Raw genomic sequence first — 13,469 nt, 5'->3', positions numbered from 1 at the left:
GTATCGAAGTATATTAGTAGCCAGTGACACGTAATGCCTGGGTGTGTATATAGCCACAATTAAAACTTATGTAAAATGTAGTAAAATAATTTTTTGAAATTTAGTCTGTTTGGAGTTATTGATCGATCAAGCAAATTTCACACTCTTGAAGGAAGATTATGCTCTTCTTATCCGAGAGTTTGTCACAGGCCTGCATCCCGTATAGTTTTGTTCTGAATAATAATAAATTGTCCAGCCTATTTATTTAAAAAGAAAGAGTGATCGAGGGGAGGTAATTCATGGTTTTGAATGAAACAGAAAGTAGCCTGTTCCCGTGCCGCCAAAGTCGTCCATATACACCCTACCCCATTCAGAAATGCGATAAACCTTACACTTTGATGTTTTATGTTTATATAAACATATTTGATTATATAGTTTGGGTTCCCTTTGTTTTTCATTAAACCTGTCGCCAAAATATATCAAACTCCCCCTCGTTCAAAATGTTCTTGCGACGCCCCTGTCGGCCCGGTAAATCTTAATCGTAGATTCTAGATGAAATTAATTTCTTCTTCTTCGTTTTGCTCTTAAAAAGAAAGAAGAACTGATCAATTCTTCAGCTCAATAGCCCGGTATCTGCACGAATAAAAATCAACAATGAGGGCGCAGTAGCATTATGTCAAGATCGTCATCGCCTTTATTTCCCGAGTGAATGAAATCATGGAGTTAGTCCATGATAAAATTAATAGGTAGCCGCGCTTACTCTACGGGATGAGGTACGTGGGACACCTCAATTATTTATTACATAAACATAAGTGATAATGGTGGTGAATGTAATCTATTTACATAATACTGAAACGGAAACGGAACTCCATTTACGCTATTATCAGGAACAGCTCAACATTATGAAAATGCGCCACGGGAGAGATTCGAGCCATCACAGCGGACCTGCTCTTTTCCAGGCCTCTTTATACGACCCACCCCCCCCCCCCCCCCCACACACACACGTACACACACACGCGCGCGTACCGAAACGCCCACATCTACAAAGACACTTGGAACATACAAATTAAAATCCTTAGTGGAAGGTGTTTAGTACTGTTGTTCAATAACTGATCGCACTATAAGGAACAGCTCATGAAACAGCATTATGAAAATGCGCCACGGGAGAGATTCGAGCCATCACAGCGGACCTGCTCTTTTCCAGGCCTCTTTAAACGACCCCCCCCCCCCACACACACACACACACACGTACACACACACGCGCGCGTGCACCGAAACGCCCTCATCTACAAAGACACTTGGAACATACAAATTAAAATCCTTAGTGGAAGGTGTTTAGTACTGTTGTTCAATAACTGATCGCACTATACAAGGTATCCCCCTCCCCATCCTCCCACTCTCGTCAAAGCAACTAAGTACGGAAAACTCGTCCTTTCGTAAAATGAGGTGAATATAAACAAAAGTTAGAATATATATAGTTTTTGACAATTATTATCTTTTCCCAATACAACGTTTTCCTCATCCCGACCACGTTCTTTAGTACACCAATCATGGTTGCATGTTCATTTGTATTCATTCTTTACAAAGTCGTTATTTGTATTATTGATATCATTTCATTGTCATAAGTATTTTTTAAATCCTTGACTTCCTTCTCCTTAAAATCGATCAACCAAAATAAGTACCTCATGTACGTGCGACGAACATTAAACTAAGTCTCGGGGGCAATAAGGGACATTTTTAATTCATCTCGTCATTATCATACTCTCTCTCTCTCTCTCTCATATTAATTTTCTCCTTCTTCATCTCTTCTTTTTCTCTCCTTTCTATGTCATTCAGTCTAATTTCTTTCATTGTCATTTTCATGGGTCACATTATCTTCCTTAAATGGCCACTACCCCTCACTTTCTTTATATAATTTCTATCACTCTTTCCTCACGGACAGTTTAGACAACAAACATATTTGTCTAATTTGATTTATTTCAATTGATTTGTCTGCATGAACTTCCATTAATAATATTTCAAATAACATCAAGAAGAATAGAATGTTTTACATAAAACAGTGATAAACAATCAATCATTTCTGAGATAAAAGAAATGTAGGAGAGCTATCGAAAATTTAAATATGAATTACCGATACAATCTATACGTGTTAATCAATGGAAACGGTTACAACATTTCGGTTCAGACAACATCTGACCCCGACACTGAACGTCTTAATATTCATTTTTTTACCCTTTAAATTCGTTTGTTGTTTGCTTTTATTCTTAGTTAAAGTTTGAATAACGAACACAGAAAGACAAAGGGATCAAGGAAAGAAAGATTTGTTTTAAAATATCCATTACAAGATATTTGAATCTAATTTTTACCGGATAAATTCATTAATACATGTATTTACAATATTGATACATATCAATTATTACGAGTGACGGATGTAAAGCAGTTATTTCAAATTTTATTGGCCTATATATATGTTTTAAAGATGTTCATAGAAAATAAGCAAAGAAAGAGCAGGCAAAAAATGGTTCACTTTATCATTATTTGCTATACCCTTTCTGCTTTGCCCGCTTGTTTTTATCTTGTCTTATTTTCAATACCCTTTCTTTGACTTTGTACATATTGAATTCAATGTAAGAAAAATGGATCTTCTTACAAGACAAGTTCTGCTTTTGGGGTATCTGTCTCCTCCTTCTTTGCTATGCTTTGTTTACTCTAACTACAGGCTAAAATAATAATTATAACCTGTTCAGAAGAAATGATTGTAAATTTTGGCTCGATTACAGATATCATTCTGAGTACAGCAAACAACTCGTGCATAAAATGACTGCACAGTATTAACGAAAGCTAAACATTCTACCAATAAAAATACTACCGAAACAAAGGTTAATACATGTTATAGTATAGAAACCCTTCATCAGGCGCATCGTCAAAACATCAAATAGTATATTATCTCACCTCCCTGGTCTGACAAAGCCGTTGTAAAAAATGTTGATGATGTACTTATTCAATACATTTTTCCCATGCCGTCGTAAGAAATAGTGGTGATGTTTTTGATCAATAATCCCCCCACGACATCATTAGAAATGGTTACAATAATACATCTATCCTGAAGATATACATGTAGTTTTAGGAATTATGCAAATGCAAGAAATCAAAGAAAAAATCATTCACTCTCTTTAAAACAAGAATAATATTCATGATCCGATCTATTAAAACAAAATGTTGTTACAGACAGATGCAATGATCATTCGTGGTCTTCATTTAACAAACGTTCTTGGATTGAAATAAGTGATAACATAAACATATATAATATATCCAAGAGCTGCTAAATGTATTAACGAATTTATATTGTACAGTACACTAACATTTATGAAAAACGTAAACGCATTATAATATAACACCGTCGTATTTATACGTCACCCAGCCGTCCATGAAACTGGTTGATGATCGTCTATACGAAAATTGAATTGCACTCGATCTCTCAAGAAAAATCAATTGTTTTAGTAAACATAATTTAAAATCATTGCATTTTGCAGTGGAAATCGACGCTCTGTAAAAGGGAATTAGAACTTCATTTGAGCTTTTGCCAATATATTTTGGGATGCATTCAACACCAAAACAAAGGATCCCTAATATCAAAAGATTGCATTGAACTTGTATATTGACAGAGCCCTTGGCTGTTTCACTTCAGTGGTGGCACTATGATTTAACAGTTGGGGGGGGGGGGGGTCCAATAAATGGTAATATGTTGAAACAAAGTGTAAATCTGAGGCTGGTCTTTTTAAATAAAAACTTCTCGGAAATTTGTCTTAATTGTTTTCAGGAGCTGACAAGAGATAACAGGGGAGTGGGTTGAACCTAGGGGTCGTCATTGCACAATATAGGCAAATATAATTATATAAACCTGATAAATAAAATACTTAATTTCATGATTTTACAATGTCTTCATATTTAGGAGGTGGGTCTAAAATTAGAACAGAATCACTTAGCATTGTTGGCGATGTCATGCCGCCATCTAGCTCGGAATAATCTGGTGGTGGCACTGAATAAGGTGAGGGCAATGCGTTGGTTCGTGGCATTCCTTCAGGTGTGATATTGGGCTGGCTGGTGATGAAATGCGATGGGCGTGGCAATCCATTGGGTGTGTCCAGAGCTGGTGTGGGGAGGACAGCTGCCATCGGTCTCAAAGGCGGTGTCGTGGTCGAGTGAGGATAGGAAACATACCCATGGGGATACACTCTTGCTACCGGCTCGGGTGGCAGACCATCCGGAGAGTTTGGAAAGGACTGCATAGGACTCCCTGGTGAAGATGTCACAGCGGTGTCATCCAAAGGACTGGTCAGAGGCACACGTCCATGATGGTAACGTGGTATTGGGATAAGGGAACGACTTTGCTGACCATAAGCACTGCGGCGTTTATAAGCATGACCACAGAATGGAATAGCAATCAGCAAGACTACAAACCCACTCCATCTTCTGAACCCGGTCGTGCGAAAATATCTTTCATCTTCACCTGTTGAAAGACATAATGAAAGAGAAAAGGAATAAAATGTTGGTTTTGCTTTTGTGATTAGTGCAAAAAAGCGCAAGAATGGTTAATTCGTTGTTTTGCATAATCATGATAGTGATTGGATAAAACGTATGAAGTAATACAAAAACGCAAGAAATGTTAGTACATTGATTGCATAATATTGGATAAAACGATTATATTCTGGATGTCGGTTTCAGCGCGTAAAAGAAAAGCTATAGTTTTAGGCCAAGTGAAAAAGCCTTGAGCATTTTTGGGGATAGATCCGAGCGAGGTGTGAATTTAGCTGCAATTAAGTTTTAAGAGAGACGGAAACCTTTACTTGCTTTAACATACATAATTATAAAATACACAAATGGAGTTGAACGTATTTCAATTATTATAACATGGCATTGAAAACAATGATTTCTGACTGAGTAGGGGGGGGGGGGGGTCTTCTTATTTCTACGAAGTATCTAATTTTTATATGAATAATATATTTAACCATTATAATGCCAACTTGAAAATGCTAGATGAAATACAGTTGGCAGCAAAAGGAACTTACTGCTTCCGCATGATACCCCAATATCATTATCCCGGTTGCATTCCAGTCCACTGCACACACTATAGGAGCATTCCATGAGGGACATCTCTCTCCCTTCACAATGGATCTTATGTAGTCTCACATCAGAGGTGCCACGCCCAAACATCCCGTTGTGGTAGACGGCCACCGCCCCTGATCTATAACCCATCTGCCTGCATGCCACAACAGCTTCGGGTAAGCCGAATCCACCACCGTCGAAAATGGTCACCCATTCCTTGCTGCGGTAAACTTCTAGTCTGCCGTTTCTTGACGAGGTTCCATGCACAAGATGTATTTCACCGTCATCTGATTTTGGGGAAAGAGAAGTAAAGAGAAAAAGATATCTAAGTGAATGGGGGCGGGGATGAGTTGTATGATGTAGATAATAGTAGACACGATTCCAAAACAACAACGAAACAAAAAAATATTATATATTTTCCCCTTCAAAATTAATTATTGAACCTTCACCCGGTATCGCCAGTGCAACTTTCATTAAGTATTATACAAAACAGTGCAATTTTGTAGCTTGACATGTAAAAAGGGTGGTATCTTTAAAGCACGTTAATACAGTTTATTTGAACTCCCATGTATCGAGTAATAATAAATCCAATGTATATAATTTTAGCAAGTGAGATAACAGGGAAAGATAACATACACCAATTTAAATCCCTAAAAGCTGATTTGCAACGGCTCAATAGACTATATACAGCGACTGTTGTAATTTATTTGAAATTGGGGGAGTAACTTCAACTATTATACACCTTCATGTTTACTAGAAATGTTGAAATGCTTCACAATAATTTTTTGTTAAACTATATCATTTTCTGTTCTCTATCCCCTATTAAAATTATTGATTGTCGCATTATCAATAAATATTGGGAATATTCATTTTTTGAGAAATTGGTTTAATCATCAGTACATAATATTGTAAAATTAAATAATCTTGCATTTCTTTACAATTCAAATCACTTACGTTGAGCAAGCACCAAATCAATGACGGTTAGGATAAAAGAAAGGACGACCATGGACTGTAGGGCCACCTTCGCTGTCGACCAACCGCCCATTCCTACACCCATTCAAGAAAATCGATGCCACGAAAATCTGCATACAGAGAAGAATGACATTCGTGATAATGACTGCAATAAGAAAGCGATATAATAATAATAACTAGATTTGTAATACTTGTTTGGAACAAGTATAGGTGGGCTGATCCAACAAAAAATTGAGACAAAATAAAGGGTACATTTGAGATAGCTTTTTGTCTCAGCTACAACATACTCGAAGTTCAGCGTAAATGAAGCAAAAACAACGTAGATATTGCTCGCGAAAGACGGGAATGTAGAATCGAGTTTTGAGAAAAAATCATGTCCCATAGAGAATACACGCAAAATGTGAAAATTGACATGCCTCCTTTAATCACAAAAATACGCCATGATGCTTTTGTCAAAATTAACAATTGTGATGACTTCATTAGTAGAAAATTGTCTCAGCTAGAACATTTCAAAATTTGGAAGAAAATCAATCACTATTTACAGAGATACAATCAATTTTCCATAAATATGCTGACGTCATAATATGCAAATTGGAATTTTGAGTTCGGAGGCCATTATGATGAAGTCATGAGTTAATTGAAGGTCAAATGTGACATGAAACAATATCTCCGAATCATACTCTTATCAAAATATGAAAAAAAATTGGGGTCACCTTGCATCCAAAAGAGCTACAATGGATTTTGTATAGGTATGTTTTTGCCCATATATGCTATGTATTACAAGAGTTCGCGCGCACGGAGATTTATGTTAAACGGTCGATCATTCCGTTATTAATAGTCATAAAGAGACAAACATGGTATCAATTTGTTTGTATATATATGTGGAATATTATAAAAGAAAAAAAAAGTGCGAATCTATGTTGTGTAATACTTTTACGCGCGAAAACGCGCGCGCGATTTTTTATAAAATGCTTAGAATGGCCTAAAACGTATGCAAAATGATTTTAAGACGATTTTGAGCATTTTAAAATTTTGCGCGCGCATTGACGCGCGGGTTCTTTGACCTGAAATTGACCAGACGGATATTGACCTTGATCATGATAAATATGAATGAGAAATAGCTTTCGGTTATGAAGATATGATCATGAGCTGATTTTCGTAAAATTTTACAAAATGGCGCCTAGATGACGTCATCAGTGAAAGTCAATGTTGAAAACGTTATTGTGCTTTGTACATATGCCTATACATATGTGTGCCAAATTTGAAGTCATTTGATTGAGCCATTTTCATGTTATCTTGTCCACAAAAAAGTGGTTAGAAATAAGTAACATAAATAATAATAATAAATAAATAAATAAATAAAGGCAATTCTAACGAAATTATAAGGTGGTCTGTACGTTATACAGCCCACCTGATAACGTTTTATTTACCCAGGGTAGCCACTTCAGTTATGAAACTGCTCTTCCAGCGGGCCCTGCATAAGTAATATGTTATTATTAAAAGAGGCCTATAAAAGAGGCCTATATATTATATTTCAATTAAATTAATATAAAGACTCGGAGGCATTAAAACCCTAGCAAAAAAAAATCTTACTATTTTCCTTGCCCAATCACGGCTTTATGAAACATGCTTCGGTGATTGCTCCGAGGTCAATATCCTTCAGTGTCCTGTCTAACGGAATCAACATTTAAAGTAAAAATTAACCCCAAGGAATAAGTGTGTGTATGCTGAAAATCATATTGATGTACACTATTTCTTGCGAAAATGTAGAATAAATATATAAATGAAGATATTATTGGCATGATCTGATGTCTTTTACCATGACAGGCGCAGCTATTTTCTTAATAACGTAACACACCAGGCAAACTTGTACATGTATCATGCACAGGGGCGGCGATTTCTGTTAATGACCGGGGGGGGGGGGACGAAATGCGAATTTTTTTTACGAGGATGTTATGCGAGGGAGCGTAGCGACCGAGCGAGATTTTTTTTGCAATTTTATTAGTCTAAACGCTGCACTCTTGGGCCTTCCAGAGCCTAAAAGTGTGTTGCAGTCATTATTCAGTATATGCTATACAATTTGTTTTGCACTTTTTCAAATTTCCAGGGGGGACGATCCCCTCCTAAAAAAATTGAGGGGGGGGGGACGTGTCCCCCCCCGTCCCCCCCCCCCGGGATCGCCGCCCCTGATCATGCACCAAGCTCTAGTTGGAAAGACTTGTTATTTCAATAACAAAACCTGTACTATTCAATAAGAGAAATTCATAGCTATAAGAAGGCAAAAGTAATATTTGGTGAAAATATATATCGGGGTTACATTTACTCATTTATTTAGAAATACTAAAATAAAGCAGTTGCCATATTTACTTCATTTACGCGAAACTTCACACTGTCTAGAAGAGCAAGAACTTACGTTCTGACAATGAACTCGAAGGACAAAAGATTATTGCAGGTGAATGAAGTTTTTTATCACCACACACATGTAAAAAAAAAAGAAAAAAAAGGCATCCATAAATTTGAATACATTTACTTGATAAACCGCTTTGCATAGTTTACGTCACGTTGTCAGGAAAATGGAGACAACCACATCGTGCTGAGAATCTTGGTTTATACATTTTCATATACTTTGGTGGGGAATCTTATAGATTGATAGCCAACAATACAATAAATCTCTAAGAATAACAACATTTCTTTCTTTGGCGTGATTCCCTTAACCTAAAACCCAATTGCACCCGTCACTTGATATCGTTGACGCATCTTCGAGCATTGAACCGCCCCTATTTGCCGATGAATAAAATACTAAAGTCTCTTAGTCTAATGGTAGCCACATCCATCTCGAAAATGCTATACATAATCTTGAAAGTGATTGAGGCTCTGTATAACAAATAGTATCACCACATGCAGGAACATCTACGCGCTTTTATGGATAATTATTAGTGTCACACACTCACACACACGATATCATTTCAACCATGTATGTTAGAGCCTATGCATACCATCTCGTTTAAAATAAGTAATCACAAACTTTTTTTTCTCCTAATGAGCTAATACTGGTCAATGTTTTGTTGCTTCTAATATCACTTTGCTATTATAAATCCGCTGGAGCCTGACGAACATGTCAAAAACGTATAATATTGCGTTGATTCCCACACTGAATCCAGTTTAATATGGATTATGATTGTACAAGCAGTACTATATAGTGAGAACTATAGCAAGAGCTTTTCTTTCTCTATTTTTTCTTTTAAAATTCTGCATAAGACTGAGTTGCCGTCATGTTATGTTGTATATCAGTGTAGGCTTCATGCAGGATTGGGAAAAGAAAAAATGAAATTGTCAAACGTATATACCAGTAATACCATTATCATTATGAAAATATAAGAATGTCTCAACAAATCCATGACATTTATAGCTGGCGAAAGAATGAACGATCATAATCTATATTGCCTTATCATACAATCGATAGAAAACCACATTCAAGCTACGCCTTGCATCATGTAAAAATCAAAACATTGTCTCGATGGTTAAAAGGGTAATCATAATCATCGTATAGAGCAAATACATCCACTATATATTATTGACCTACCTTTATCTTTTCTACTCAAAGTCTCCCACTGAAAGAATAGATCCAATATGCGATACAATGTAAGTCTTCACTTCGTTAATATATTATATGATATCATAAAGATGATGTTCGCAGATCTCTGCAGTTTCCCATTTAGTAAAAATGCAACAATGGCAACTAGGTTAGATATTAATAACACTATCGTATTGATGAAGGGCGGTGTAGCCTATAGCATACGCGTACACTGGTAGGCTATGGCGGCGCCGCGGTATACACACGGCTTGCATGCATGGCAAGGGCATTCCTAATCATGCTAATGCTAGCAATGGCGATCCGACCCAACACACACATTCCAGTTTCTGTGTGTATTACACTTGTCTATGGGCATAGTGCATGAGAGAGGCATACCAATGGCGCGGTAATAATTGCGCCATTAGAGAGAGAGAGAGAGAGAGAGAGAGAGATAAAGAGAAAAGGTGGGGGTGGGTGGGGTTAGGCATTATAAGCCATACATGCTTAGCTTTGAGCGAGATAGTGATACAGCCAAGGAGACAAGACTAATGGATTACGTAATATGTTTCAATGTGCAGTCAGAAAATACATAAAACATCACGCTCGTGCTATCTACTGAAGATAGAAATGTAGAGCCCATGTCAAAGAGTATGGAGACTAGCTAACGTGTACGATGAGGGGGCAAGAAATGTATCTAAAGTAAAATACTTTCCGAAAAAACGGATAGGGATAAACCAAAACAGTCATAATACTTACAAAGTGTATTGGACATATGCATTGATTTGTTGTGAGTGTTGTTAATAGTAGTGGTTGTTAATTATTGTTTGACTGCTTGGTAGCCGCTATCCCAAGGCAAGTATTAGAAATTACAACGAATTCGTAACTTCAGTATTAACATTTTTAAAAGTCAATTAGAAGTGCTTTCCCTGTTAATACACACCATTCGTTAGGGTACAGTATAAGCTTTTTAATCTAACTTTTAACACATTTTGTCAAGGCTAGACGAGTAGGCGTATCTAGCAAAAATTGAAGAAATCCCCCCCCCCAAAAAAAAAAACACAACAACAACAAACAAACAAACAAACAAACAAGAGATGACGGTAATTACTGTCGAATGGTTATGTTGAGTTGAAATATCTATAGCTTATGTTTGATATAGCAGAACTCCTTTCCTAAATTTAAAGGCCTTTTCAAGTCAATAAAGCACACCATAAAAATGCACCAAATTGTACAATTACACATAATTATAAACATGCAGAAAGCACTCACCGCGGGAGGGGGAGGACACCCTCCCCTTGTTCTCACACATGCCAGACTGTATCTGAATGTATAAACGCCATTGCACACACACACACACGCACCCTCACGCACACACACACGCGTACGCACACACACACACACACACACACACACACACACACACGCACGCACTCTCACGCCCACCCACATACAAAAATTAAGTGTGTTCCTTGAAATGCATCGAAATTTTAATTTGCTGACAGAATCTAATGTATTAATTAACGATTTGGAAGTATAATTTTTGCATATCATTTAGATTATTTTGATGTATGAATTTCACAATAGTTTGAAAGATAAAGGAATTAGAATTGTTTATAACTTTGAATAAGACCAAGTTTTTCTTTAATGATCATTTTATTGGGAGCATCCCCAATAAACGCAGTCATAATAATCATTGCTATGAAACGTTGAGCCATGAACATGAGGAAACTTCCTCTCTCTATTATCTCCTCCCACTGCCCCCCCCCCACTCTCTCTCTCTCTCTCTCTCCCTATCTCTCTCTCTCTCTCTCTCTCTCTCTCTCTCTCTCTCTCTCTCTCTCTCTCTCTCTCTCTCTCTCTCTCTCTCTCTCTCTCTCTCTCTTCTCTCTCTCTCTCTCTCTCTTCTCTCTCTCTCTCTCTTCCTCACACTATTTTCTCTGTTTATCTTTTTCTCATCCCACTATGCATTATGGCTTACCTATCTCTTTGATGATAATCATAATTTATATTATCTGAGGATTTATTTGCATTGCTGGGACCGCCCCTTCCCCTCCCCCATGGCTTATGCATTGCTAATAATTCATCGATTTGAAAAATAGTAGGCCTATCAACTAATATAACATGATGTTAAGAAACTGTACACCTTCAGCTTCCCCGTATTAGGTCTATGCGGGCCCTTTGATCATCAACCTTAAAGAGCATCTTGCTATTCATTTGTATTTATTTATTTTCGACATAATATGTGAAGGATCACCCTTTTCAGCTAAAAGCTGGTCTCCAAAGGGGACCATCGATTAAAATAAAGAGAGACATCCGAAAATTGTTTACACCGACAAACTGACTGCGCCCGCTTGGCAAATAGCTATATAAATGTATATAGCTATTACATGTACGTGATGCTAATTACATTTGGCCTAATTATTGCCTGCGTGAGAGAGGTCGATAGTGATATTGATGATAATTTCTAACGCACTAATTACCAAAATATAAATTAGAGAATTGTATTATGGTCTGTGTTCAATCTCCCTGGTTCAACATGCATATTCAAATCCGGCCACTGCAGGTGTTAATCCACCCCAGAGCATTGTGTTGATATTGAAGGCTAAAGTTATTATTATACTTATTACTCGCTTCGATATTACATTCGGATAAAGCTAGATGAAGTTTCCTTTTGATTTGCTGACCGACTCGATCTTTTATAATCGCTTGGGATTTAAGGACCATATAATGTTTTACATAAGATCAGCAGTAATTTTGGCTTGATTAATAAGCTAAAATATAGTTTGTTACCCGAACATTTGATAACTTTATATCATTCCATTATTTTCCCTTATTTGAAATATTGTATGGGCTACCAATGCAACACAAACTGAATTAGATTCACTATTTAAAGTTCAAAAGAAATGTTGAAGAATAGCTACCAATTCTCATTATATAGCACATCCGCACCTTTATTTAAGAAGTTATCATTATTAAATATAATGATATAAAAAAAGCAAGAAATCGCAACCTTCATGTACAAATATAAAAACAAGTTGTTACCTGTCCCCTTTTCAGACCTCTTTCAATATAATAGTCAAATTCATAATTATAATACACGATTTTTCAACAAATGTCATTTATGGTCTATAGTTATGAAGCTAAATCAATGAGTTATCTAGGTTAAACAATGGAATATGATTCCCCAAGTAATAACGAAATTACAATTCATATCTTCTTTTAGAAAACAATATAAAATCTTACTACTAAATAATTATTAATGAGCACATGTTGTTGATTTTTTACCAAAAAAAATCTGAACCTCCTTTCATTGTTGTTTTGTTTTCTTTTCTTTACTTTCCCCCCTCTATATATTTTTTCTCCTCCCTATTTCACTTTCTCTTCTCTTATAGATAGTTGAAGTGTTTGTACTTTGCTTATTTTACTTGATTTGTTGGTTGGTTGGTTGGTTTTATTTTCCGTATAAAAATTCATATACATACAATAATACAATTTACAAATATAATACAAATCAAGAATGAAAAACGGTCGGAATGCTCCATTCAAAGCCATTATCAAAATGGCTCTGTTCTTCCTAGAGGTCCAGCATGTGCTTATATTAGTTTGTATTTATTTTTGTTTTGTTTTTCATTCTGTAATGGGCGATCTAATTTCACAGGTTTTCGGAACCTTCATGGAAAGCCCCGCCATATCTTTTGTAAACATAGTTAAAATCTACAGTTACTTTGTATATTTTGATTTTTTTATTGCGAAATAAATCTGAATTGAAATTGAATTGAATTTCGTAGAGATCAGAATTAAAGTGGATCTCTTTGAATTTGTACTATGCTGCCCTCTT

The 13,469-nt window shown here is 36.3% G+C and overlaps 1 protein-coding gene across 1 annotated transcript; it reads right to left on the bottom strand.

Moving 5' to 3' along the window:
• Nucleotides 1-1,936: 1,936 nt before the first annotated feature.
• On the bottom strand, nucleotides 1,937-9,977 carry LOC100892077. The gene is made up of 4 exons (XM_030975449.1): nucleotides 9,641-9,977; nucleotides 6,040-6,167; nucleotides 5,049-5,372; nucleotides 1,937-4,489 (listed from the first exon to the last, which is right to left on the bottom strand). The coding sequence occupies exons 2-4, from the start codon at nucleotides 6,140-6,142 to the stop codon at nucleotides 3,903-3,905; spliced, it is 1,014 nt and encodes a 337-aa protein (XP_030831309.1). The 5' UTR covers nucleotides 6,143-6,167; nucleotides 9,641-9,977; the 3' UTR covers nucleotides 1,937-3,902.
• Between the last annotated feature and the right edge of the window lie 3,492 nt (nucleotides 9,978-13,469).

The sequence above is a fragment of the Strongylocentrotus purpuratus genome, unplaced genomic scaffold (genome assembly GCF_000002235.5).
Source record: "Strongylocentrotus purpuratus isolate Spur 01 unplaced genomic scaffold, Spur_5.0 spur5_scaffold_8, whole genome shotgun sequence".
Classification (NCBI taxonomy): Eukaryota; Metazoa; Echinodermata; class Echinoidea; order Camarodonta; family Strongylocentrotidae; genus Strongylocentrotus; species Strongylocentrotus purpuratus.
This window is presented reverse-complemented; position numbering and strand designations above follow the sequence as displayed.

What these genes read in the sequence shown, in the direction of transcription:
- LOC100892077 (XM_030975449.1), bottom strand. Translation starts at nt 6,142, where the DNA reads ATGGGTGTAGGAATGGGCGGTTGGTCGACAGCGAAGGTGGCCCTACAG. An exon ending in TGATTTGGTGCTTGCTCAAC is followed by an intron (nt 5,373 to 6,039) that starts GTAAGTGATTTG and finishes CCCCAAAATCAG; the next exon opens with ATGACGGTGAAATACATCTT. An exon ending in TGGGGTATCATGCGGAAGCA is followed by an intron (nt 4,490 to 5,048) that starts GTAAGTTCCTTT and finishes GTCTTTCAACAG; the next exon opens with GTGAAGATGAAAGATATTTT.